General features: G+C 40.6%; 4 protein-coding genes across 7 annotated transcripts; 1 reads left to right on the top strand and 3 right to left on the bottom strand.

The window, feature by feature from the left end:
* Positions 1-37: 37 nt before the first annotated feature.
* On the bottom strand, positions 38-5,349 carry LOC139104862 (uncharacterized). Its single transcript, XM_070660591.1, has 16 exons — positions 5,209-5,349; positions 5,021-5,138; positions 4,603-4,864; positions 4,270-4,428; positions 4,065-4,155; positions 3,841-3,977; positions 3,569-3,701; positions 3,448-3,494; positions 2,447-2,621; positions 1,899-2,018; positions 1,694-1,811; positions 1,338-1,599; positions 1,092-1,253; positions 894-984; positions 667-803; positions 38-473 (listed from the first exon to the last, which is right to left on the bottom strand). The coding sequence occupies exons 1-16, from the start codon at positions 5,269-5,271 to the stop codon at positions 218-220; spliced, it is 2,331 nt and encodes a 776-aa protein (XP_070516692.1). The 5' UTR covers positions 5,272-5,349; the 3' UTR covers positions 38-217.
* A 991-nt stretch (positions 5,350-6,340) lies between these two features.
* On the bottom strand, positions 6,341-8,666 carry Mrn (general transcription factor IIH subunit 4 marionette). Its single transcript, XM_070660285.1, has 7 exons — positions 8,156-8,666; positions 7,919-8,043; positions 7,623-7,828; positions 7,365-7,538; positions 7,200-7,286; positions 6,904-7,119; positions 6,341-6,794 (listed from the first exon to the last, which is right to left on the bottom strand). Exons 1-7 carry the CDS (start codon positions 8,664-8,666, stop codon positions 6,713-6,715), a joined length of 1,401 nt encoding a protein of 466 aa, XP_070516386.1. The 3' UTR covers positions 6,341-6,712.
* A 152-nt stretch (positions 8,667-8,818) lies between these two features.
* On the top strand, positions 8,819-22,929 carry Traf4 (TNF receptor associated factor 4). Of its 4 annotated transcripts, none has more exons than XM_070660288.1 (10): positions 8,819-8,917; positions 9,298-9,617; positions 9,827-10,082; positions 10,244-10,942; positions 15,964-16,116; positions 20,130-20,234; positions 20,329-20,490; positions 20,667-20,984; positions 21,295-21,555; positions 21,708-22,929. In XM_070660288.1, exons 5-10 carry the CDS (start codon positions 16,087-16,089, stop codon positions 22,059-22,061), a joined length of 1,230 nt encoding a protein of 409 aa, XP_070516389.1. In that variant the 5' UTR covers positions 8,819-8,917; positions 9,298-9,617; positions 9,827-10,082; positions 10,244-10,942; positions 15,964-16,086; the 3' UTR covers positions 22,062-22,929. The 4 variants fall into 4 exon arrangements, with proteins under 4 accessions (XP_070516389.1, XP_070516387.1, XP_070516390.1 ...); XM_070660286.1 differs by having other exon boundaries at positions 15,943-16,116; XM_070660289.1 differs by lacking the exon at positions 15,964-16,116.
* Position 22,930: 1 nt separating this feature from the next.
* On the bottom strand, positions 22,931-24,147 carry Psf2 (DNA replication complex GINS protein PSF2-like protein). The gene is made up of 4 exons (XM_070660300.1): positions 23,721-24,147; positions 23,493-23,601; positions 23,276-23,437; positions 22,931-23,185 (listed from the first exon to the last, which is right to left on the bottom strand). The coding sequence occupies exons 1-4, from the start codon at positions 23,963-23,965 to the stop codon at positions 23,138-23,140; spliced, it is 564 nt and encodes a 187-aa protein (XP_070516401.1). The 5' UTR covers positions 23,966-24,147; the 3' UTR covers positions 22,931-23,137.
* Positions 24,148-26,055: the final 1,908 nt, after the last annotated feature.

The raw sequence follows: 26,055 nt of genomic DNA, 5'->3' as shown, positions 1-26,055 counted from the left end.
CAATGTTATAACGGTAGCAGCTGTGTTTTAATTTTTATTAAGACAGAAAAATAAATCTACAATACGTTCTAAAACGCCTCTTTACTTTAAATTTTTTTTGTCACTGCTGCGCAATAAAATCACACGTTTATTAATGAAAAGTCACTTTCCAATCGCTAATCTAATTCGATAGTTTAACGTAATTATTTTTTCTATTTTTTTTTTTTTGCACCACATGTTACGACTGGAATGACGTCAGAGTGGTGAAATAGGAAAAGGTTGCCTGCATCACCTTAAAATTCGAAATAACATTCTGCAATGTCATGAACATTCTACAATTAAAAAACAAAGCCGTTCTTACCGAGGCATAATTTTGAAACGACAACACGTATATCTTGCCAGCCGTTAAAACACAAGGTTCCAAACTTCTATAAAGTAATATGCTCAATAATTTTGTTGTTTTTCGAGACGTTTTGTACCACATCATATTATACCTGAAAAATATTCATGCAATAATATTATAAATATATTATAAATTGCAATTTTTTATTTTCGAATTTTTAGGGGTTTGCAGTACAAAAATGGAAAAGAATTTTTAGATCTCTTCCGAAATATCTATGTTACTCATATTATTTAATCCTATTATTTTCATCACACAATGTATGTACATTGATGCCATATACTTACGCTTTATGGAACACCTCTGAGCTATGGTCTATTATCTCCTGGCCGGGAAAACTCAAAACGAGAAGGTGTATGAAGCCACCTATTACCATCGCCAAATATCTGACTAATATCGTTTTCTCACTCATGAAGTTAATTACCTGCAAGACGGTTAAATTCCAAAATTGATTGAAGAAAGTTACGGAGCGAGGTCCGATCATCAGCGTTTTGTAATGTCAACGTGCGCTCACTTGAACTCCTACGAGGCTCATAACGATAAAGTGGAGTAAGATCATCGAGAATGAGTACATTGAGTACAGAGACTCCAGCATACCGACATATCTAAAAGATATACAAAGAGAATAACAAACTTATTGAATTTTATAGTTCAACTTTACGCATATAATAATTATTATAGTGTGCGATGCAATTCAAGACTCAAGACTCACTCAATACTCATCTGGTGTTTCCGCAATATAAGCACCAATTCGCGGTAGACCGTTTCGTCGTAATTTGGCGGCTCACATTTGCTACTTGCTATTATGTCCGTGATGTGATAATTACTCTTCTTTTTCAGATTCATTACTGTCGTCAAATTTTCCAGTCGGCATCTTCAAAGAGCAATTAATCGAAAATTTATCTGCAATTTAGAAAAAAAAAACATTTATCGGGGAACAATAAATGTGATACGATACCCAATGGCAGCAAACAAACTGGACGCGTGGTGAGCGAACATCATGTAACTCGTGTCGGTTATCAGCATCGTAGTTATGGCCAGAATAATTGTTACGTATGCATGAAGTAGCACGTAGTAAAAGTATGTGTCCCGATCGAAACTATAGTCGATGTCGAATAGATATATGTAAGGGCGCGACTCGTTGAGGGGTATAATGAGGTCCATGATCTGCGGTGTTAGGGCCATCATCATGAAAACAATTGCCAACGAGTAACAGGCAACTGCAAGTCGTATTATTATTGTTATATACACTACGATATAAAAAATGTAGGCGAACAAACAGTCAAGTCGCATTATTCATTATCTAATTATTACTGGAATACGTAATGGTCATTTTCCTTCCCACAAGAGCATATTCGTGCATAATTTCCACCTCCAAAGTGTGTGTGAAAATGCGCCAGTGATAGTCGATGAGAGACATCAGGTATTCTAACTGAAAGAAAAATGGAATAAAACAGAAGATTAGTATTCCGGGGTTTTCACTTGGGCTCTTTAATGAAGAAAAATTGCGAAATCTTACGTCTTTATTCTTTATAACTACGATGAACAGTTTGATATAAGCACCAAGCCCGAGCAAACATATGATGCAGGACTCGCAGTCTTCGGCCAGCCTTTTCCAGATTTCGGATAACTTTATGAACTGAAAATTCGACAATAATAATTGCGAATACCTTTACACGGTTTTTGCATTTCACTTATCTGAGTGAAGTAAAATGACCGACGTGAATAAATAATCGGGAAAAATAATTTCAGACACGACAGAATATTTTTAGCGTATAAAATTATATATAATTATAAATAAATTTTTTTAAATTGAATTTAATATAATAAATTTGTTCTACTTAAAAAAAGATAGCAATTAAAGAACATTTCTTTGTAAAATTTATACAGCGTGTTTCTCTAATTAATAAATATAAGTAGCCGAAATAATTCGCTCGTGTATCAATCACGGTTGTATTTTTTTATATCTCTTGCAAACTATATGAAAACTATATAAAAAACTAAGTTTTTACCTTGACTATCGCTTGCGTATATTATACAAAAAAGAACTCCTTGACGGACATTTACCTCGAGTATAGCGATGCTGAAAATAAGAGCCGTCAGGATGGTCGGCAGCGCAACTTTCACGAACACGTGCTGCTTCGGCCAGATGCCCATTTTCGTCATAAGCATCTTGTTAATATTGTAATAATGTGTCATAGCTGACTGCATTTTCTCGGTCTCGCGTCGGACGCTAAGTTGCCTTCAGACTCCATCTGACATTTTCCGGCTGGTCTCCTATATCCCACGGCGCCGCGTACCCGCCAGCAATCACACCGACGTTATCTCTGATAATCACGGGCTGTCGCGAGGGCCACCCTGTGCTCCTTCGGTTTCCCATTTATCATTTATCAGTGGCGCGTAAGAAAAGAAGACGTCGCGGAAATTACCCTTTGCCTTTGCGACACGTTGATCGACCACCGGTTATCCACGTGCCTGTCACCTAGAACTCTCACATTGTAAGAATATCATATCCTTTTTTTTTCTACTTTGATGCCCAAGCCGTTATATTTTTCTTTTCTTTTCCGAAGTTGCTCGAAGTTTTACGCGAGCGGTGTTCCCAGAAGTCCAAGATAGGCAAGAGCACGAAGAGAAGCACGAAACATTACGCGACATAAGTCAAAGTTATAGTGTCTAAAAAGTGACGCGTGCTGTGATAAAAATCTGGCGGTTAATTAATTTACTTTTAACATTTGGGTGCTTTTTAAATTTGATTTTTAATTATTATTTATATTCACCAGGCAAAAATATTTTATTGGAACTAATTTGGAGGTAATGTAAATTTTCTTAAAACGAATGAAGAATTTAAACGATCGTTATAACGGTAACAACTATTTGCAAATTTAATTAAAAGAGAAAAATTAATTTACAACTCATTTGAAAATACATCTTTGCTTTCATATCCACGCGTTTCTATCGAACACCGCTACGCGAATTATTTTTTTTTTATTAATCTACTCCCTTAATCGTTAATTCATCACTTGAGATTCCAATGTAGTTATTAATCTCATTTTTTTTTTTTTTTTTACTTGAACGACGAAAGAGCGGTGAAATAGGAGAAAGTTCCTTGCATCACCTTAAAATTCAAAACGACAATATACTTCCGTAACGTAGATATCGTATGAATCAAAAGATGCTATATTTTCTTACTGAGGCGTAATTTTGGAACGACAGCACGTACATTTTTCCCGCTGTTAGTATGCAGGGCATAAAACTCCTATAGAGCAATACACTCAGCAGTTTCGTCGTTTTCCGAGACATCCTGTACCATATCATATTGTATCTGCAAACAATTCGTAGCTTAATATAAATTTCGATCGCCTCAATTGATTATCTTTAAATACCTACTAGAATATTTAAAATTTCAAAAGAAAGAACATAAAAAAAAATATAATACTTTGGAGAACACTTCTAATTTTTACGCTTTGTGGAATATATCTGCACTGTGATCCATTATTTCTTGGCCGGGATAACTTAGCACGAGAAGATGAAAAAAGCCACCTATTCCTATTGAGACGTATCTAATCATCTCCTCTTTGCGATCTATCAAAGACATAATCTGCAAGGCGATCAAATTCTAGATTGATTAAGGAGGATCACAGGACAACTTTCGATAGATAACGTTTTAATACCATCGCATGCTCACTTGAACTCCTAAAAGACTCATGACGATAATGTGTATAAAGATCATTGAAAACGAATATATTTCATACAAAGATTCCAGTAAATTGACGTATCTGAAAAATACAAATGATATATCGGACGCAAAGTACTCTGTGCGGCGTAGAAAAGTGTATATGTAAAAAATGAAATATATTTTCAGGAGGTATGCTATGTGATTCGAAACTTACTCAATAGTCAGCTGATGTTTCCAGAGGAGAAGTATCAGCTCGCGATAGATCTTGTCTTCATTTGCTGAGTTGCGCTCGTTGTTAGGTACCTTCGTGTACTTAATGTGATAGCTGGTTCTGTTAAAATTTACTTCCGAGGTCAGACTTTCCAATCGACATCTTTGGAACACAATTAAACATTTATTAGCAGTGTGGTTAATTAAAAAAAAATTATTTAATAATTTTACTTTTTTTAATTATTTATTTATTTAGTCACTGATTTATTTAGGAACAAAATATGTTATTTTTTTTTGCGTTAGTCTCTTGAAAGATATATAATTTAGGATACGGTACCCAATAGCGGCGAAGAGACCGCACGCGTGTTGCGCAAGTGATAAGTAACTCGTGTCGGTTACTACCATAACACTCACGGCCATCACCGTTGTCAGGTACGAGTAGATTAATACGGGGTAGTAATACACTTCCCTGTCGAAGCTGTAGTCAACGTCGAACAGATATTTGTAAGGGCGCGACTGATTGAGAGGCAAGAATATGTCCATTAACTTCGGCGTTACCGGGATCAGCATGTAAAGGCTCATCAGTGAATAAATTATCACTGCAACTCGCATTATTATTACGATGTAAAAACGGTACACTGGTGTTTCCACATTGTAATTTTACATCTATTACAATTGGCAACTTAAGAATAATTTTTTTAATTTGATTAATTATTTTTTTTTTAGTGTATGCAAATTACTTATCTCATAATTACCGGCGTAACTAATTGTCATTTTCCTTCCTACGAGAGCATATTCGTGCATGATTTTCATCTCTAAAGCGTGCGTGAATACGTGCCAGTGATAGTCGATCAGAGACAAAAGATGTTCCACCTGGAAAGCAAAAATCGTAATGAATAGAAATGCAATTCGCACAATTTTTTTTTTCTTTTCTTGTGCTTACATTTTTGTTCTTGAAGACTATAAGCAACAATTTTATGGAGGCGCCGAACGCAAGCAGCACCATGATGAAAGACTCGCAATCCTCGGTCAGCTTCTCCCATATCTCGCACAATCTTACAAACTGAAAATCGGCGATAATTACGAACGCCGCGCATTTTTAACGTTTGACCTACCTGCATAAAAAGAAAAAAAAATTAAAAACAATTGTTCTTTTCGTTTCCGATCAGAAGATCGGAGAGCAGGGTAATACAATTATTTAAAGTTTTTTTCCCTTACAATTTTTAATTTTACAAATTTGTGGAATTATTTTATTTAATTAGTTATTACGCGAAAAGCGGCGAAGACTTACCTCGAGAAAAGCGATGCAAAAAAAGAAAGACGTTATTATGGTCGGCAACACTATCTTCATGAACACACTCTGCTCTGGCCAAATTCCCAGGTTTGACATGAAGATTTTGTTGATATTGTAATAATATTTTACCGCCGCATGCATCTTCTTATTTTTGTGGATGTCAATTTCTTTCCAAGATCAATCTGATTTTTTTCAGACGGTCCCCTATATCCAGATATACTCCGGCACGCACTAGCAACGGCTATACTAATGAACTGTTGTCTTTGATAATCATGGGTTGTCGGAAAAAATGTTCCTGCTTCGTATGTCTTATTTCGTTGTAGGGTAGAAAAAAAAAAAAAAAAAAAAAAAAGTATTAAGAATTGTATTTCATGAAGCGTCAATCATCGCAATATTCATCGCGTCAAGAATATTATTTCTATAATATTTTTTCTTGGTACATTGTTTAATGTTTCATGCGTGGAGTGTCACGCCAATAAATGTAAGGCAGCAGGAAAGACGAGTGATGCGGAAAAGTACTAAATTACAGCGTCTACGACGGCTCGCGTAACGCGAGGGGACTCGTGAGAATTAAAAAAATAATATATTTTTTATTTTCAAATGTTCCTCCTGTCGTTGTAGTTTCGCGATCTAACAGTAAGTTAGAAGTATTTATTATATCTAGTTTACCGATATTGTATATACGTTTTTTAAATGTATGCTCGTACATTTGCATATTTTTTTACATTACACTAAGTTTGTTTTAAAAACGTGATGGTCAAAATATATTAAAAGACGGCTATGCTGTTCATCTTTCGATAAATTTATTTACGTGAGATCACAATAGCCCTTACTACGGCAAATTAAATTGACGAGTTTTAAACAGTGCTTTTGCATCCAATTGTATGAATTTGATAATTGCAGCGGAAATGTAGAAACAATATTAAATAGCTAAAAAAGAACTTACTTGAATATCACACTCGTTATCAAAACCTAGTCCGACTTGAGAAAGCTTTGGCATCGATTAAAAAGAAAACGTTACTTCTTCAGTCTATGTCAAAAACACTTCTCCAGTTTTTCTAGGCACTTTCTTGGGGCAATATTTTTTTGTCGCTACGTAGAAAACGTAATACCATACATAAAGCGCTTAAAATTAAATTATATTTATCTAATATTAGCTCGAGCCTTTTGAGTACCGCTTCCAAAATTTTTTTACGTCGTCGTGACCGGCTTTGGTAACCACCATAGTTCTCTTCCTGCAAAAAAAAAATGTTATTTATAATTAATTGCATTTGTTACAATAATTGCTCGAGAAAAAATTACATATTTAATATTTGAAGTTATTTATATTTAAAATATAACCACCTTTCACTTTGCCAAATTAATACTCCAGTTGAGACCGCATGGTCCCGAAGAACCTCGAAATCAGTTTGTGAGAGGAACTGACTGTACAGAACTCCTTCGCTGAATAGAAATCTATTTCTTTCATTTTCCCATAGCTTAATTTGATCGACGATAGTAGGTGGTAGTACGGGTGGCCCTGCTTCTATCATTTTACTATGTGAGTGTTGTTGCAAATAGCTGTTGACGTAAAGTAACATATTAACAAAAATATTTCTAGATTTTGTTTTAAATATTCAAGATGTTAACACCATACGTACCCTACTATTTGAGAAGCAGTTATTCCACTCTTTAACGCTTGTCTGACAGAGTCTCTTGTCAATATCGACACAACTAAATTTGGAAACCTGAAAACAGAACGACATAATTATTTATTTAAACTTGTTAATATATATTATACGCATTTTTAAATGCGTTGCACCGACCTATATAACATTTCACAGAAAAGTCCAAGCAGTGCAACTTGCAGGTTTGAATTCGTGTAGGCGTAAACTCGGTAATTTGTTTCCACAATTATATACCCTTCCTTATCCGTATCTCTAGTTAAAGGTTTGTTTTCACCCGTAGCAATGTTCAAAGCTAATCGGGTTGGATAAAATCTTGAAACATAAATTAATATAAATCAGTCAGCATTTCATTATCACGCGGCAAATAATACATATATTATATTTCATCTATTTTACCTTCCCGCTTTTCGTTTTCGTTGATAAACAAGTCCGAATTCTCTTAAGTGTTGTAAAAACGTTAAGAGTCCCTCGGACATACCTTCTGTACTATAATCTTTACCAAGCGTGGAGAAATTTAATTGAAACAAGAAGGTAAGGCACTCTACCAAATCAAGACCACGCGCCTCAATGGTGTCGAGATATTGTAGAATAAAATACCATACCTATTAAAAAAAAAAAAAAAAATTATATCGTTTTTGATACAATACATATATTTTTTATATAACAAAAAAATCATAAAGAAGTGATATTACCTGTGAAGCTGTATCTAAAAGCAAAAACTGAAAACCAGCTTGAGTTATTACTGGACTTCCATCAGCTTCATCTCTCTTCATCAAGCCAGCATGCAGAAGAATCCTTACAGCATCCGCGGATATACCTATTGCAATATTTAAAAATATTACCAAATTTTTTAAAAACTTTTACACAAAATATAAATTACGATATATATTTTAGAATGCATAAAAAATGGAATTTCTAAAAGACCTCACCTTCTTGTTGCTGGGAACCAACCATGTAGTGCAAGACACACTCCCATCTTTCCAAAGCATAGGAATCAAGGAAGGCTACATCTCGAGGCTTGCTGTCAGTCTCTAACTGATTTGACATGGTCCAGGGTTTACCACCTCCTAGCAACACAATCTTCAGATTCTTCTTGAATGTGTTATTCAAGATCCAGCCCGGTAAGCCACCAGGTATAGACGCCTCTTTCCACACATATAGTTCATTCAGGATCTGCACCACCTTTTGATGCTCTTCAAAGTACAGCTTAGAGCACCAGGACGCTATGACAGCCTGTGGCACTGGCTGCTCGACGAACAGAAGCCTCATGACGTAGTGTTTAGCGATGATGGGCAGCTCGCGAAATACAGCTAAGCATATCGGCGGCTTGTGGTACAGTTTGTTTAAAGTGTCGGGCGTGCGGGATTTTAAATACTCGTGCAAGTTTTTGCACTGCAGACTGTTCGGCCGCAGCCAGTTCTTTCCGTTTATCGTGGACATGCTGCGTTCTTCAACTGTGATTACATTTTTTTAATGAATAAATATGAATGTTGCTTAGGAGCTTAAAAAGTAAGAGGTATCGTTGTTCCAAATAAAATATTATTTTCGTTGCGATTGAACTTAAACTTCTATGATTGTGCAGATTAATGTCTTCGTCACGAATGCCATCGTAATTACGTTCATTCGGTGGATTTTACACGAAACGACAACAAATTGATAGAAGTCAACGTCGTTCTTCTCCGGGAAGCAAGGTATCGTTGAATTTGATGTTCATTCAAGTTAGCTAGGTTATAAAGTCAGTCGCGCCAATTTATAGCGATGCGAGAAGCGCGCGAGTTTTTAAGAGCACCGGCTGGAAAGCACTAATATTCTTAGGTAATTTATTTGGTATTTAAATCGATTAAACAATTTTTTATTTATATCATTTATTATTATTACTATTATCTTTTTATTTTATCATATCACATTTCATGATATATATATAATTCATGCGACATACATTTATTTATTCGCATTTGAGATACGTTTCAATTTTTCCTCTATCCTGTTTGTAATTAAAGAGATAACCATGAACGAAAATCCTGAAACTGATAATCTCATTTGGTTTAATATTTCATATTCGTTGGTCTAGTTTTGCAGCCAATTAATGGCGTCGCAAGCGACACACATAGCGAACGACAGAGGGCAATGTCACTAGCCTCCATCATGAGGAAAAGAAAGAAAATAAGAAGATGGTGGAGGAAGAAAAGGGAGAGAAAAGGAGAAAGAGAGACAGAGTGCGAACTTTTCCCTGCGACATATGTATGCGCGTGTCGTAGAGGAGTGGAAAGAAGGAGCAAAAGAACGACGGAGAAAGAGATGCGCGAGCTATTCCTGTACGCGAGTTGCAGGCGGAATAATAACGCCATGTTGCCTGGCGTGGTGAACTCGAGGAAAATCCCGAAACGGAATGTAGGTATCCGCGCGATGAGAGCGATAATAGTTGTTTAATTTTCCAATAAAATCACAGAGTCCCCGGATTGCGGTAACGCAACATAAATTTGTATTTGATATTCAAGAAGATATTAAAATATATTGAATCTAATTGTTGAGATATTAAAAAATTATCTGTTTATTAAAATATTGCATTTAAGATTATATTACATAATATGCGCTTACAGGAATATTGAACTACTTAAGAATATATCTCGACGATGACATCAAAGGACGTCATAAGGCAAAGTGAGTAATCCGACTAAAGCGATATGATGCAGTCAACTCCAAATGATATTATTACGACATCCGCTGCGTATATCATTGTTATGCATCTCAAATCGCTTCCCGGAATATACATACAAGCTTACGACCCACGATTCGAAGTTGATTTTCTCCCTCAACTGAAGTTTCCCCAGCTAAAGAAAATCGTGACTTTAAATTGTAAGTAAAATATCTCTTTTCGCAACAAATTCAATCTAACTAAATTCAGGTTAATTCTCTCTCGCCCGATCTATTTGCGTGCTAAGCACAATTCTCCCCCTTTTCTCCTGACATCATTATCACACAATAAATTGAATAATACATTTAAATTCGATTTACAGTTCTCCAAATTCTTCTGGAATAAATTAACGAGGACCGTCGCCGCCTTCGCCTTTCTCCAGGGTACCAATTTGCGAAAGAGCGAATCCTCGACGAACTTTGCGGAGGATTTTCCCGCGGTTATTACGCTCTCCGCAATTCTCTTTCTGGGCACTTGGCAAGTTCTCACTCTCCCCAGTGCCCCTCTGCCCCTCCGTCTTTGCTCCACCAGCGAGAGGGGCCTTTGTATTACCTCTCTGTCCCCGGTACTTCCTGTGTTCCGCCAACACGCTCACCTGTCTGCCGTCACCTGCCTTAGCGGTTACCTAGGCGTACACGGGGCCCCGCGAGCTCCGCGCGTGCCCCGTCGAGCGTGATATCCCGAGGGACCTTAGTCTCGCCTAGCGCAACGGTGGGGCCGCGATCTCGTCGCGTGCACCGGTAATGCGACTTGCACGCGATTGTGCAGTCGACATCACGCTGTCGCGCGAACGGGCCCGCCACGCCGTCGTGCTGATAAGCGGCCACGAGAGCTGGACAACAGATAGAAGACGGTCTCGCGGTTCGACGAACTCCGGCGCTATAGATTCCTCAAGAGACGCCCCGCGGGTCTCTCCTCGCGGGAGGAGGCTGGGAAGGCCTCGCGAGTGCCAGGTCCGCTGAAGAGGGGAAGTATCGTGTATCAAACGTCGATCTATGATGCCAGCCGGATACCTGAAGCGGTAAGTTCGCAATGATTATGATTTCCCTGCGCTTGGTTTTGCCGACGTTACAGAATGATAACGACAATAAGATAGAAAAATGATATACATATCATTTAATTAAGGCTTTTGAAAGTTTATCAAAAAGTAAATCTTTTTATTTGGCAATGTCGTGCAAGACCATTCAGCATGTGGTATTTCCTTCTGACGTTTCTGACTTAATATGATACATTTATCGCTTGCGTTCGGTCGAAAAAGCTGCCTCGCGATTGTAAGTTCGAATTCGATTGTTGTATCCCCTTAATTTTGAGCACACGCCAACGAATATAACACTTCTGCAGCGTTTTGCGAGTAGCCAGGTGATTCACTTCGAGGTGTTCTCGCGAGTGTAGGCTTTATTATCCGGTTGTGGTTTATAACGCGGCCGACCGTACCTTTGTGCGCCACACACGCGCACGTAGAAGCCGAGGAGCGAGCTGGTTATCGAATTGGGCAGCAATGCGCCGCACTTTGGTGCAGCTGCCATCATCCGATACGTTCTGGAGGCGATCGAACAGCTGCGCATACCATTACTGTGTGACTACCCCAATTCCTGGCTTTAAAATCGTCTGATTAGAAAAGGGAGGGTGGAAACTTTAACGCACTAAGAACACGGAATGTAAAATGAAGGAAAGTGAAAAAAAGCAACGAACTGTGCTTGGCGTAGGAAAAGAAAGAAAATTAATTAATTGATTTTAATTAATTTTATGTATTCAGCTTATTTATTTATTTTAATTAGTTATCAATTTTTTTTTTTTAGAATTTGGGATGTTAGGAATATTTAAGATGTTAGAAATGTTTGGTTTGACAGAAAGACGGGAAAAAACGAGAAAATATTAACATACGTATATGTGAGTTGAGATATTTATTGCAAATCGAGTTTCACTCATCTTAATTCTCGTCTTGTTACTGAATCGAGTAAGAAATTTATCTAAAAAAAAAAAGAAAAAAGAGTCTTACCATAAGTAAAAAATATTACTTGTCTCAGATATCACGTTTTTATCTCGAAATCTCGAATTCCTTGATTAGCTTCACTTCCACAACAAGAATAACTTATTTAGAAAAACAGACTCTTCTCGTAGATGTTATACATCGATCGATGATCAATCTCGACACGATCTAGTTATACAACCGTGCATAAAATTATTTTTCATTTTTTAATCGTTCCTTTTTCTTCTTCTCTCTGCCTTGTTCATTATGATATGTCGTAAAACGGCAGCTGAAAGTCTCCTACGAGTGGCGTCGCTGTTGAAACGAAAAAAGGTACTCCGTTCAAGGCCCGAGATAAGCGAGTAACGTGTCGAAGAACCGATATCGCCACTAAAGAATCCACTATTTCATCCGGCGCACGAAACGCCGCGAAACTTTCCTTTCACCTAGCCGTTTTGCGACACGAGTCTTCCATTGCGCTTCCAGCCGTGCCAGCGTCGATTACGCAAGCGTAAATAATCACAGGCGATCGTAAAGGTCCATATGTAGATATGGGGCGGGAATAAGTTTCCTTGATTTCTTTTTTTCCCTTCCTTTTTAACTCTGAGGCTGATAAGATTATTCCGAGTTCGTCGAAAAGCGCAAATGGGGCAAAACCGATTGTCCCGATCAACTGTATCTTTTATTCAGTATCTCGGCGAGTAGTGGCTGCTGTTGCATCAATCTCGTTTGAATGCATACGTATCTGCGTATTATAGTAAAAGCGAAATTGAGTTATTATGGTGACGTGAAAGAAGCGCGAGAGTTAAGTTAATTTAAGTACGTGGCAAAAAGCCATCGGAGAAAAATTGATAAATAATAAATTCGAGATTCAGAATAGCAAGGCGTGGATTAAATATATACATATATATTTTATTATATATATAAATTTCAAGATTGGTGAACGTAACGTCGCCTCGCCCGCTCTCGTCGTGGAGATATGTTGCGCAGCATCCATTACGGATGTGCCATAGGGAGGCAGATGTGTGGGCAGGGTAGGAAGTTTAGTTTTACAAGAGGAGCGCAGATGCTGGCGGACCACTCCATCTCGCAACGATATCCTTTCTTCCTCGCGACAGTGGCTGTTGCTCTCGAAATTGAGTTGAGATGCGGGTCCTCCTCCCGCGTAAAATAAAATAGATTACAATCGCTGATCACTTAGAGAACAATTTGCCCCCCTCTCCCCTCTCCCGACAATCGGGATAAGCGAAATTTATTAAGTAAAAGTAGTAAATGTTATCAGCGAAAAATATATAAAACACAAGCGTGACTTGAAATTAATTTTTTAAATCATAATTGATATAACAATTGATCCTATTGGAAAATCTAATAAAATGATATCAGTATAAGATAAACGAACTGGTCTGGAAGCTTGATAAAAATCCTGAGAATGGTACGTTCACGGTTACACGCTATATTTAAATAAATTAAAGGCATAGATTTTGATAAATTAATAAATTAAATTTATGGTAAACGTGTCGACCAGATGTTTATTCCAATAGACTTGCTTCCAAGATAATATAACAGCACGGAAGGCATCCGTGGCATGTCTGAAAGACTCTGAAAGACATAAAGGTCGCTGAGGGACATTCTAATCGCTGATACGTGCTTGGAACCATCTTTCAGCCTTCCGTTGCCATGCCGGCATGGCTTCCAGCTGCGTTCGCCATCTCCTTGCGACCAAGTATAAAATCCGTAAAAGAATCAGTATGCCAAGGCAAGAATTAGTCGATACGTGGCAAAAGGCGCAGGAGGCGCCGGTGGAAAGCCGGCCGGGCAAAAAGAAGAGGCCGGCAGAAGGAAGGCTCGCAGCTGCTGTGACAGCTGCACACTTCCCGACGTCGCTCCCCGGCCGGCGCGCGCTCCGTTTGTATCCTCATCCGCGCTTGGTCCCTCCTGATCGCTGTCTTGCCAGGTGCGCTTCGCCTCGAAAGGGGCCACCTTTGTACTCCGCGGCCCGCTGAGGACCGCGCGCATGAGGACTCAACGAATCCCTACCTCGAAAGAAAAAATTTTTCGATCGCGATCGCATCGATTCCACCTGCGATCCACGTTAAGTAGAACAGATGCAGTGCAAGCGCGCGACTGGCGAACTATTGGGTAACGCGTTGTTAAGCAACTATACTAATTAAACACGCTACTTTCGGTTTTTATATTTTAATTTTACTTTATTGCTATTCACTTCTTTTTTTTCTCTTTTTATTTTGTCTAGTTTTACGTATTAAATGTCTTAGACATGTGTATGCTATTTGGGTGGGAAAATACAAGCTCGGCCTACGTATGATTTTTCAGCTTCGTGACCGATTATCTATCGAGAACCCGGTGATCCACGTTAGATGGATCGCCCTCGCGATTATCGGAGGGCCTGGGACGGGCCGTCGCCGGTCAAGAGAGATAGGGCTTCCTCCCTTCGCCGATCATCGGTGGGGGGAAGGTCGAAGAAGGCCGCAGCTGGTTAGATCCGGTCCGCGGGCAGTTGAATGCACGCCGTGCATACCGGGCGGAAATATAGGTCCGGTGATAGCGTTATTTCCTCTTTCTCCCAATTTTCTTTTTATCTTCCTCTCTCTTTTTTTTTTTCTCTCTTTCCATTTTTCTTTCGCGTCCCTTCCACCTCCGCTCGTTACTCCACACAGCGCAGTTAGCAACACGTATCTCTTTCTCTTTTTCTTTTTTTTTTTTTTTTTTTCTTGCTAATTGCGTCGCCTATAGAGATCTTTGTCTTCGAAAAGACGATTTTGAAATCGGAAATCAGGCTCGCCAAGTCTTTCTTTGCACATTAATCAAACTTTTTTTTGTATCACGAATCTCGCAATAAATCATAAAATTTTACTAATAAAATTTCTTTTCAATAATCGAAAAAAAAAGAGAGAAAGATACTTTGATAATTGTATACCTCGTAAATAAATCAGGAGTAAAATGATGCCTTAATTATCAAGGAATGATCTAAGTAAACGTTTTGAAAGGTACTCTGCGGGATTGTACAGGATCGTACCTGTTCGCCACCTGAGAAGAGGAAGAAAAGAGGGAAGAGAAAGAGAGAGAGAGAGCGCATTCCTGTTTTACATGCACGCGCACCTTCATTCACGACCTGCCTCTCCCACCTCTGAACGGTCTTCCTTTCTCGGTTATCACGTTCCTCCCCAGTTATCTTTCTTCGAGACGAAAGTCTCGCGGGGGCGGGTTTGATACATGAAATCTTCCGTATAAAAAAACCCCTCGACGTCCCTTGGTCTCGATCTCAATCTCGGTTAATTCTTTTAATTTTCTCTCGCTTCTAAGTAAGACTCCGGACTGACCAAATTAAGTCAAAGTCGACGTTACCTAGAAACCCACGAACCGTGGACTGCAATTTGCGAGATAAGTCGCTCGCTCGCTCGCGATCGCTTTCGTCATTCATCAGTTCGAGTTCTCACACTGTTTCGGGAGATGGTTTTCAGGAAGCTGGGGGGATAATGATTGCGGGCAAGACGAGAAAACTGGGAAACTGCACGCGCTCGCATGATCGTGCACTATCCAGTCTCTCGGCCGCTCGAACGGCTCTTCTGGCTCGCGACCGAGTCTCCCCCCGTCGTCCCTCTCGCAGCTGCTCCCTCGCCTCTTCCTCTTCCTCCTCTACCCTCCACCCTCCATCCTCCACCGCCGGCGTGACCACCACCACTACCTCGACATCATGGGGTCCAGAGGAGCCAGTCGCAGCTTGCGTGTCAGTTCATAAGTGAGCTCGGTCTTGCGCGTTGCTGAAGCCAGGCCTCGACTTGGTCCGCGTTTAGCAGCTTCTTCGAGGTTCAGGAGCCGAGTAGGGTCGCGGCGTACTTAGGTCAGACGACTTCCGGTCGGGTGTCAGGTCCCCGCGTCGCGAGACCTCTCGTGACCGCGAGCGAGGAGTCGGCGGGCCCGTGGGAACGCGATTTAAACGACCATGCCTCACCTGCGCGAGTCGCGGGTCTGAAACTGAATGGTAGCGAGTCGATCCGGGAGTGCGAGTGACGCTGGTGCCTTTAATTTTGAAGATGGTGCGCGGTTTGTCGCAGTGGACCAAGACCCTGAGCTTCCCGGCGAGGGTGTCGCCGCAGAGGCCTGCGAAGGAGACCAAGGGCTTCCACGTGAGCCCCAGCGCTAGCCCCACGTCACCACCCAGTCCAATCAACGACACCATGGACAAAGCGCCTATAATTACGGACGAGGTTTGATTCTTTTTCACTTTTCAAACATTTCCCTTCATTTTCGTGCACGGGTGTATTTTGCTTTTCATCTCGCGAAACGAATAATTAATAAAATAAGTCTGTCGATACTCGGGCATTTGAAACGTCGCGTCTCACGCTCGTCTTCCTCTCTTCGGAAGAAGCTCGTGTTATTCTCGATGACATTTGAGCCGCACGTGGGAGAAAGAGAAAGAGAGAGAGAAAGAGAAAAAGAACTCGTCGTAAGTGCGTCGGCGGAAACAGCGGTTTCCGATATCAGCGGGGCCGTTTCCGGCGCGGAGTTGAGAATAAGTTTAGGCGATTACGCGCGGGAGACCGTTGACTCCGAGATACGGGAGAGTTCCTGCCTGGAGAACGGTTCTTCTCGACGGCAGCCGCGTTTTAATATTGCTACCAGATGCTGCGCCGACTTGGCGACGAAAGGGTTTTCCTTCGCGCCCGTATGATTCGTGGAATTTCGTGCGCGAATGCCGTCAGAATAAAATGCCGGGCTGAAGGCACGACCGGCGGAAGCGTGGGAACCAAGCGTAACAGATGGCCTCGACCGCTTCCGAAGTCGTTCGACCTCTCCTCCCGTTGCGCGGCTTCTTCTCGACGAACGACGGCGGGAACGGCGAAACGCTCGGTTAAAAGAATTTCATAATTGATTCGGTCGCCGCAATTTCCGGCTCCCCGACTCTGCGAGGAGAATACACGTCGGATTGGCAAACATTGATACCGGTCTTAATCGGACGGGATTCTTAATCGACCTCAAAGCTCCGGTTTTACAATTCTCAACTTTTATCTGAATAAATAGCACGAGGAATTAATAATATTAATTAATAAGAGTATTAATTTTAACGTAACGATTTTTTTTTCTCCGTTTCTATAAAATAAAACAAAAAGATAGGACGTACTTCGGTGAACTTTAAAATTTTCGACGCGGTGTGCACCGTCCTTCCTTTGTCGGTAGAAACGAACGGAAGATACGATCGCGTTGTATAACGCGGTACTGGCGAATTCAATGAGACTTAGAAAGTGGAAAGACGCTTCCTTCTTTTTTCTTTCTTTCCCGGGGCGAAATTCCAACGCGTGGGTCCACTTCGCCGTGAACTCCAGCTGCGAGCGCGTGGTTTCAAATTCAAGCTAAACGCGCGCCGCGTTCTTTTATGATTCTCCGTGTCATATGCCGCCGCTCGGGAATGCGAGATAACGCGGGTCGGCGGTTACATTTAGTCCGCTGAGGACAGTAATTACGGTGTTATATTAAAAGCAGTCGGCCTCTTCTTTCTCTTCGTTCTTTCATTCTTGTTCTCTCCCTCTTTCTTTCTCGCTCCCTTCCCTTCCCACGACGACGACGACGACGACGACGGAGTCGGCGTTCCCTGGTCGGTCTGCGCCGGAAGTGGCAACGGCTTTGCGCTCTGCCCCTCTCCCCCGCGCATTGTTCCTCGTCGTGCATTCCACGGCGATGAACTCCGCCGTTCGAGTGAACGAGAACGTTACGCTTCGCGGCATGGGCGCAGCCCTACGCGAGAGGAAGCCGCGCGAGCGGATGGAGATTCTGGCGCGGCATCAGACGTCTTCGAACGTAAACAACCGCATTATCTTTTTCGCGAAACGGCCGTATTCTCGCTTGGTATCCTCGGCTTTCGAGGCGATCCCGGAAGAAATATCGAAAGGTTATTAGTTCTCGAAGTTGCACGAAGGGCTTAATTAAATTTTATTAAAAGAAAAAAGTAGATAATATGACGTGCGTCCACATTAAATTTCTTTTACATTGGTACCCCACGAAATCGCCGAATTATCTTCATTCCGAGGCTTAATAAAGATCGACAATACTATAAATTAATTAGCGATCGATGATCTTAAGTATAACGATCGAGAAATAACTATAAAACTGCCGTGCGGATCGTGGAGAAAATTATAAAGGGCGGTTTCTGCATCGCAATTAATAGCTGAAACGTTCCGTTTTTTCACAATCTCGGCGTGACATATACTGTCTATACATATACTGCCCGTTCGGAGATTCGACCGTTTTTGGGAACGACGAGGCGGCGAGATCAACGCACGCACACGTCGCGTCGTATGTTAATTCCCGGCCGTTCGCCAAGGTCGTGCACTCGGGACCGAAAAGAGACGGCCGTTCGGAGTCCACGGCGGTCAGATTCGTGGGAATATCCTGGTGTCGCCAAGGAGAACGCGAGGTCTAATTTTTAATGACTCTTGCACTGCCCAGAACCGCCTAAATCAGAAAATAATAAAGCCAATGTACTAAAATCAAAATTGGTTTTTTAATAATTTAATTGGCAGTTAAATGAAGAAAATTAATTATAATAAAATTAAAAAGTAAATAAAAATTAAGATAAACTTTTGCAGTTGCATGAGTGGGACGTATTTTACACGCCAAATCTTTTTTTGTGCTAGAAAAACGAGTTTCTTTTTTTTTTCCTTCCCAGAAAGAAACATTAAAGATTTAATTGATCTTTATAGTAACGATATGTTTGCGTAATTTGATGTAACGATAAGAAAATGTTATGCGACTCGCTCGTTGCTGCAACGCGGATCTCGATCTAGATCGCGTCCGTTTGACCGAGGTCAGGCGGAGGGAAAGAAAAAAATCCTGTTGCACGTAAAGTGCGCCGATTGACCGCTTATGATGGCATTAAACGACACTGAATATTGGACGTTGAACGTTCGGCGCTGCGAGGTACGGAGAGTAAGTGGAACATGCGAAGATCGATTGTCCGTTACTTTACCGTAACGTCATGCTTACCTGCCGCGGCACGCTGGTATTCTAATGCGACGCAAAGAGGAGAGACCCCCGTTCGAACAATGAACTACTTAGTAGAGCAGAAACCTCCAGATAAATTATATCTACCATATTATTATCCCAATAATTTGATTTTCAGATTATTAATTTAATAAAAATTATTCCGGTTATATTTATTAATTATTAAATTAATAATTTGCCATTAAAATAATTTATTATATATTTTTTAAATTGTATTAAGAATTATTTTCTTTTTTCTTTTCTTTTTTTTTTATTTTTTTATTTTTTGTAATCTGCTTTTTGCAGTTTCTTCAGTATGGCTTCTTTAGCAATCTTCGCTCTGTAATGCATCCGCAACACATTTATTCTCCGCCTCGTATCACCTTATTCTGAGCCTGCGACGAGACTCGGGTCTCTGCCTTCGACTTCTTCATGCGTCTCCATTTCTTCCCTCTTTATAATTTCTTTTTTCTGCTGCCGAAGCGTTCGATATAAAGTGTCCGAGAGCGATCTCGAAAGCGAGAAGGCAGGTCTGTCTCCTTCATTTCTTTTCCGTTTATATCTCGCCACTAACGGCCGGGCTGATTGCGCTAGGTTCCTCGACCTTGCTGGTCGTGCAGGTTTCAACGTTCAAGCACATCCCGAGCGCACATTTATACACTGGACTCGTCCGTATACGAATGGCATAAGGCTGATCGTATCTCATGGCTCCTTTTTCTAAAACCTACGTGCTCTTCGAGAAAATCCTCTCGAAAAACATATTCGAAGGAAAATAGATAGACAAATGTACGGAGCTTCCTATCAATCTTGTGTAATTTATTTTATAAAAAAATAATTAATTATTTATTCAAATACTTTATAAAAAAAAAATTAATTAGCGTTAATTGGAATTATGTATATCGGTTGTTTGCTCGAGTAATGTGACGATAGTTTCAAGTATTCTTGGCTTTGCACCACCCACGTGGTTCTCTGCACGAGGTAGCATCTCTCCCAAGGCGTTTCACCCCGTGTTACCGTCTCGCTATTCCGAAAAGTAAACTGACAATGGTTAGCTTCGAAAATAGTTCAGCAATTGCCGGACGAAGTTTTAAACGCGGTCGAATAATTTTGCACGTCATCGCAAATATTTAGATAAATGATCTGGAGCGAGGTAACGGCGTCTCGCTAAACAGATTTCTCGAAAGCCGTAAATTTTTAATCCGCTAACAAACGCAAATAACATTTCTCTCCCGATAACTTGCAGAACTTTCAAGATACGGAGGCAGAAAAGGCAATAATGGGTTCCATTGTATACTGTATACACCACAAGGACGGCTGCAAATGGTCGGACGAGCTCAGGAAGCTGAAGGTAAGATCACCGTAAAGAGTATTCTGTCACTAATGAGCGAGCCTCTCAATGTCCCGATCTCCGGCTGAATTTAATTTTTTTTCCTTTGTCACAGGCACACCTAAACACGTGCAAGCACGATGCGGTCCCATGCGGCAACAAATGCGGGGCGATGATACCCCGGGTGCTCATGGAAGATCACCTGAAGTACACCTGCGCCCAGCGTAGGGCCCGCTGCGACTTTTGTGCCAAAGAGTTTACCGGACACACTTTAGAGGTATAGTAATTGAACGATTTCACATGTGGGAATTTACGAGATTTAGACAATAATTGCAAAATTAAAAATAAAAAAAATTATTAACAATTGAGTAAATAATATTAATTTATGGCTTTTTAAAATTAGAATTAATGATGTAATATTCATAGTAATACAATATTTCCTAATCTTTCCAGAAACACACGGGGACGTGCGGGTACGAGCCTCTCTACTGCGAAAACAAATGCGGCATGAAGGTCCAGAGGCGGCATCTCGGCCAGCACAAGCTGGGCGAGTGTGCCAAGAGATTGGTCGCCTGTCGCTACTGCACCAAGGAATTCGTTTTCGACACGCTCGGCGCCCATCACGCGAAATGCGGCCGATTCCCTGTTGCGTGCCCCCATCGTTGCGAAACCGCGGTTTTGCCTCGGGAGGATCTCGAGATTCACCTAAAAGATCATTGCACCACGCATCTGCTTTCCTGTACGTTCAAGGACGCCGGTTGCCGCTTCAAGGTACTATTTTTTCGCGGGTTATAGCTTATATCCGCTTGCATAAAAGATAAATAAATCAGCACGCATTGAAACAGGTTTCGTTTCAGCGAAATAGAATACCCGATGTTTGGACTACGAGATTTTTATCATTTTTTTTAATATGCTGTCTTAAATATCTTGATATCTCAATTAATTCAATTTAAAATTTTCAAAATTTATATTTAATTATAATCCGTTTATTTGTTAAATAAAAAGTCTTTCGTGTAATAATTTAATTTATTTTTAGTTAAAAAAAAAAAACGAATGTTACATCATGATTTTTTTACAACAGGGAAATAGGTTCTCTTTGGACAAGCATTTGGAGGAATCGGCAAAGATGCATCTAAGTCTCATGTGCAGTTTAGTTACAAAGCAGCAACATCAAATTACGAGCTTGAAATCAGCGATTAGCAAGCTGTCGTTAAATTATACGGGCACGCTCATATGGAAGATCACGGACTACGCCGCGAAAATGTCTGAAGCGAAGGCGAAAGAGGGTATGGAGCTCGTCAGTCCGCCTTTTTATACTAGTCAATACGGATATAAATTACAGGTACGTGTGCCGTACAAATTATTGTACGATAGATCATCGATCAAGTCTCCATACTTTTCTCGGATATCTTTCCATGTACATATCTCATCATTGAACTAATCAAAGTTCTTAAATAAAATGCAAAGCGTTAATTTCTTATTTCAATTTTACAGGCATCTATTTTCCTAAACGGGAATGGGACCGGCGAGGGCAGTCACATCTCGATATACATAAAAATCCTCCCTGGCGAGTACGACGCGCTTTTGCGGTGGCCGTTCTCGCACAGTGTATCCTTCACGATGTTCGATCAAACGGTGATCGCGGAGAAGGCCTGCAATATCGTCGAGAGTTTCATACCGGACCCAACATGGAAGAACTTCCAGCGGCCAAGTCGCGAGCCGGACTCCCTTGGCTTCGGCTTTCCGAGATTCGTTTCTCACGAAATGGTGAAGAAGCGGCACTTCGTCAAAGACGACACGATGTTTATCCGAGTCAAAGTAGACCCGAGTAAAATCGTAGCGGTCTAAGGGAACGTGCAACTTCGAGAATACGTTCCCAAAAATAGACTTTATCCGACAATTTCGCAGTCCGATCTTTTATTCAGATCGCTTTAAACGAGATCTCAAAACGTTGTACAGTTGTTTCATCGATTGGAGTTTTAAGAGTGATCCTTGATCTGATTCGAGGTCTTGAATACGAAGTTATACTACGAATTCCACCTAATGTGATATTTTCGAGTGCTCGCTTGAGCGAGACGTTCAGTACTTACGTCGGTTTAAATAAAAGATAATAGTTTATATTAAAATCGACTAAAAGCGAAAACTATGCTGCCTACTTGCATTAATATTTTAACGTTAACTCATGCTGTTGCAAATATTGCCGGTTGCAATAATTAATTGATTAACATTGACAAATGTGTAACGCGTCAAAGTACATTATTTAATTTTTTTATCTTAATTTTCCGTGTAAAATCGAAGAACATAAAAACTTAATAATTACTACTTATTATTATGTGACGTTTTACAAGTACTTTTGCTGCCTTTTTAATAATTCTTACATAAATTTAAACTTATATTATCGAAAAATTTACCAAATAAGAGCAAAGTCTAAATTCTTTAAATAAATGGCCTTACAGCTGCGCGATTATTTTTAAAGAGAACAAATCAAAGATTGTTAAGGGATTGTGTGTACTACGAACTTAGTAACTGTAAATATAAATGCAGATTGCCATACAATAGTGGACAACGAAGAGCAATCGAGACGAATGCACCGATGTAAATATGCACTTAATACATATATAGAAATAATAATAAAATGTGATCGACATATGCTAGTGAATATAACAATTCGAAGATAATTCGGCTAATAAAAGCATTGTGTAATATATATATTCGCATATAAATGTATCTAGTGTTTTATTTCCTACATTATAAATCCAACATATGACTGAATAAAGTGCTACATATACATTTGTATTTAAACGCAGAACTTTGAAAATTTAAATGTGAAAACTTTATCGTATAATTTATTCATCAAAATATTCACATTAATTTCTATTGGCATTGCAATACATCAACATGAGTAAACACTTAATAGACTTTCTTTATATACTTCCACTGCTTTGTTGAGAATTTTCTTCTCTGACATTTGCCTATAACAACATAGAAACGAGTTAAATGTAACAGTGAAGTTTTATCACTATTATTTCTTTTTATGTAGATGTTTAAAAGCTTGTACTTACATATTGTATTCGTAACATTTGATCCAACGCGTGTGGCAGCAATGGACGTATTCCGTTGATCTCCATGGCAGTTAAATGATCGACTCTCGCATGCATTCTGTTACTTTTCATAAAAGCATCCATGGATGTGCGCAGTTTTGACATTCTTATATCCCATATATCCTGTAAAATTTTTATTTTTAGCTTCGTTATAACGTACAGGTAGCAACGTGTATACCTTTACGGCGATTCTTATTCCGTCCGAGTCAGAGATGTCGTCGTTTGCGATGTTCAACAGGATTTGACTCTCGTCCATGTAATGACAGCTGGGCATCTCCGTGAACAGCCTGATCGCAGGAATGTTGATGAATAGGCATTTCTCTAGCGAGTCAATTTATTCAAATTTAACTGAAGTACCAGAGGCATCAGTCAAGCAAGTAATTAAGAACGCCAGAAGTGGACTTACTTGGACATTTTCTCCATCTCCTTTCTCTCGTTCAAGTTCTCGACGTTCATCCAGTCTTGGCCGACGACACGGCATTTTTGCTTCTGTTTCAGGCACACTGCGAGCCAGATCGGTACTCGGACGGGCAGACCAGCGCGGAACGGCCCCACCGAGCCCGAGATCAAGTGGATCACGTCGGAATTGAAGTTCGGCACGATGCTAACTAACCGTTTCTCACCGAGAAACTCGACTTCGCTCGGGTCCATACTTTGTTCCGAATTTCAAGTTAATTGATGTTCAATACTAAAACTCCCGAGACCACTCTCCAACGCTTCCTGACACATTCTAAGCGATCTGAACTCGTCGCACTGCCCTCGACCCTCCAACGTGCGCTCCAGCGATGCTTGAAAGGCTCGTAGCAGCTCAAATCATAGCAGCTTGAAGCAAGGGATCGAAAAAGGCGGGAACGCGTAGCTGTGGGCGCCGCCACGTTTTCTTGCGCCTGTTGCATCTGTTAAGGGGCTTGTTTGGCTCGTTCTTTGCTATAGCTTATAATTTATCTCTCTTTTTTTCTGATAATTAAAAAAAAAGATGATCTCTGAACTGGTGCAGATTAATACAGCAGTTCAATTTTAGCGAACAAGCTTAAACAGGCCGTACGCACTTTTGAAAGGAAAAAATACGAATTCTGAATTCTTGTTACATGCTTTATTACACACATATCTCGCTTTCCGGCCGATTTTATTTTCCTATACACGTAACATAGATAATAGTACTCAATTGCAAGATTTCATAAACACTTTGGTGTTTGATAAAAAAAAAAAAAATGGCACCAGGAATTTTTCTTACTATTTGACGCGATTGACGTTGAAATAAATAAGATACAAAAGGTTTAGTAAGGGAGGGAAGACGTGGTCGTTGAAACAATCGATGTAACATTAAGTATATTGTCCTCCCTCGGCGTACGTACATATATCATTCGATAACTCTGCTGTATATGACATATGTATTGCACGTATTATCCTTGCGAGTGCCATCGTGAGTCTCTCGATATTTAGCCTAGTTTTTATTTACAATACGTGATAAAAACGGAAAGTCACTTGCTCTTCTTCGGACTTCAAATTAAATACCCGCTTTATTTCGATATTACGTAACACTCCTCAACGTTATTCGTTAACGCTGTATTTAAATAACTATATGGCACGCTTAATGGGCAACTGCAAATAAAAGAATCCCAGCAAACGCAGAATATTAAAAGGAAAGATCCGAGTGCAAAATATATTTACAATATAATGTTCCTTTTCTAGAATTTAATTAATTTGTTAGCCGCCCAGCCACGTCAACTCCGTCCCGGGATTCTTCCAAAACGAGAAGATGGTCGGCGTGATTCACCACATCGGCTTCGATCACGAAGATCGACGCAGGTGGCGTTTCCTCGACGCGATCTTCCTCAGCGGGTAGCAGCGGTGCCAGGGACTTATACGTTTGCAGCTCCATCGAGGGCGAGATGTCGCGGTCAGCTGCGTCGCCGTTGCGATCGACGACGTCGCCGTCGCTGGCTAGGTCTTCTTGGCTCGTCTGCGTGTCCGGGACGGAGTTGCCGATCGGCACCGGGCCTTTCGTCACATTCTGAGGCGGCTCTTTTTCTCGAAACGACGATCTGCCCGAGACGCGTTTTTCAGGATACGCACCGTCCAGCTTTCTGCTTCCGTCGATCGCCTGCGAATATATTTGCATATTTTATTTAAATGCAACCTCACTGTACATCATTTAACTTTATAATTTTAATTCTTTAAACATAAAACTGAGACGACTAATAAGAGCAAGTTGGATTACCTGGCGCAACAGGCTCGGCCTCTGACTTCTAGGCTGGTCGAAGCCGCTAAATCGCCTCTGGAGCCTCTGCGATCCGACAAGGGACCCTCGATCGTGGATCACGCTGATCACACTAGACTTGACATTACTGTGCGGGAAGAGTAGACTCCAGACGAAGTTTTTGAGGGCGATACGGAAGTCTTTGAGATGGTAGGCGTAGAGCAGAGGATTGCCAACCGAGTTGATGTGCGATAAAATGATGCAGAACTTCATGAGAAAATCGTCCACTTCGCATTGCGGACAGAAGGCCATCACGCAGTTGATCGTGTACAGCGGAAACCAGCAGACGATGAAAAAGACGACGATACGGGAAAGGTTTTGCGTCGCCTTGACCTCGCGTTTGCGTGCCGCCCCGAGGCACCTCAGCATAGTCCCCGTCGTCTGGTGATGATTGCGCCCACCGAGCCGCAGGACACCAATGCGTCGTATAGTGCCGCTCCCTGGGTCGCCGGGGTCCATCGTGACGATTTGCTGTAACTGA

The sequence above is a fragment of the Cardiocondyla obscurior genome, linkage group LG08, assembly GCF_019399895.1.
Source record: "Cardiocondyla obscurior isolate alpha-2009 linkage group LG08, Cobs3.1, whole genome shotgun sequence".
Classification (NCBI taxonomy): Eukaryota; Metazoa; Arthropoda; class Insecta; order Hymenoptera; family Formicidae; genus Cardiocondyla; species Cardiocondyla obscurior.
This window is presented reverse-complemented; position numbering and strand designations above follow the sequence as displayed.

What these genes read in the sequence shown, in the direction of transcription:
- Mrn (XM_070660285.1), bottom strand. Translation starts at nt 8,666, where the DNA reads ATGTCCACGATAAACGGAAAGAACTGGCTGCGGCCGAACAGTCTGCAG. An exon ending in TGGTTCCCAGCAACAAGAAG is followed by an intron (nt 8,044 to 8,155) that starts GTGAGGTCTTTT and finishes ATATTGCAATAG; the next exon opens with GTATATCCGCGGATGCTGTA. An exon ending in TTCTGTGAAATGTTATATAG is followed by an intron (nt 7,287 to 7,364) that starts GTCGGTGCAACG and finishes TTCTGTTTTCAG; the next exon opens with GTTTCCAAATTTAGTTGTGT.
- Psf2 (XM_070660300.1), bottom strand. Translation starts at nt 23,965, where the DNA reads ATGGACCCGAGCGAAGTCGAGTTTCTCGGTGAGAAACGGTTAGTTAGC. An exon ending in GAGATGGAGAAAATGTCCAA is followed by an intron (nt 23,602 to 23,720) that starts GTAAGTCCACTT and finishes TCCTGCGATCAG; the next exon opens with GCTGTTCACGGAGATGCCCA. An exon ending in AAATGTTACGAATACAATAT is followed by an intron (nt 23,186 to 23,275) that starts GTAAGTACAAGC and finishes ATGTTGTTATAG; the next exon opens with GCAAATGTCAGAGAAGAAAA.
- LOC139104862 (XM_070660591.1), bottom strand. Translation starts at nt 5,271, where the DNA reads ATGGTGCTGCTTGCGTTCGGCGCCTCCATAAAATTGTTGCTTATAGTC. An exon ending in AATGACAATTAGTTACGCCG is followed by an intron (nt 4,865 to 5,020) that starts GTAATTATGAGA and finishes TGCGAGTTGCAG; the next exon opens with TGATAATTTATTCACTGATG. An exon ending in AGTTTGTTTGCTGCCATTGG is followed by an intron (nt 1,254 to 1,337) that starts GTATCGTATCAC and finishes TGCTCTTTGAAG; the next exon opens with ATGCCGACTGGAAAATTTGA.
- Traf4 (XM_070660286.1), top strand. Translation starts at nt 15,943, where the DNA reads ATGGTGCGCGGTTTGTCGCAGTGGACCAAGACCCTGAGCTTCCCGGCG. An exon ending in ACGAGCTCAGGAAGCTGAAG is followed by an intron (nt 20,235 to 20,328) that starts GTAAGATCACCG and finishes CCTTTGTCACAG; the next exon opens with GCACACCTAAACACGTGCAA. An exon ending in ACGCCGGTTGCCGCTTCAAG is followed by an intron (nt 20,985 to 21,294) that starts GTACTATTTTTT and finishes TTTTTACAACAG; the next exon opens with GGAAATAGGTTCTCTTTGGA.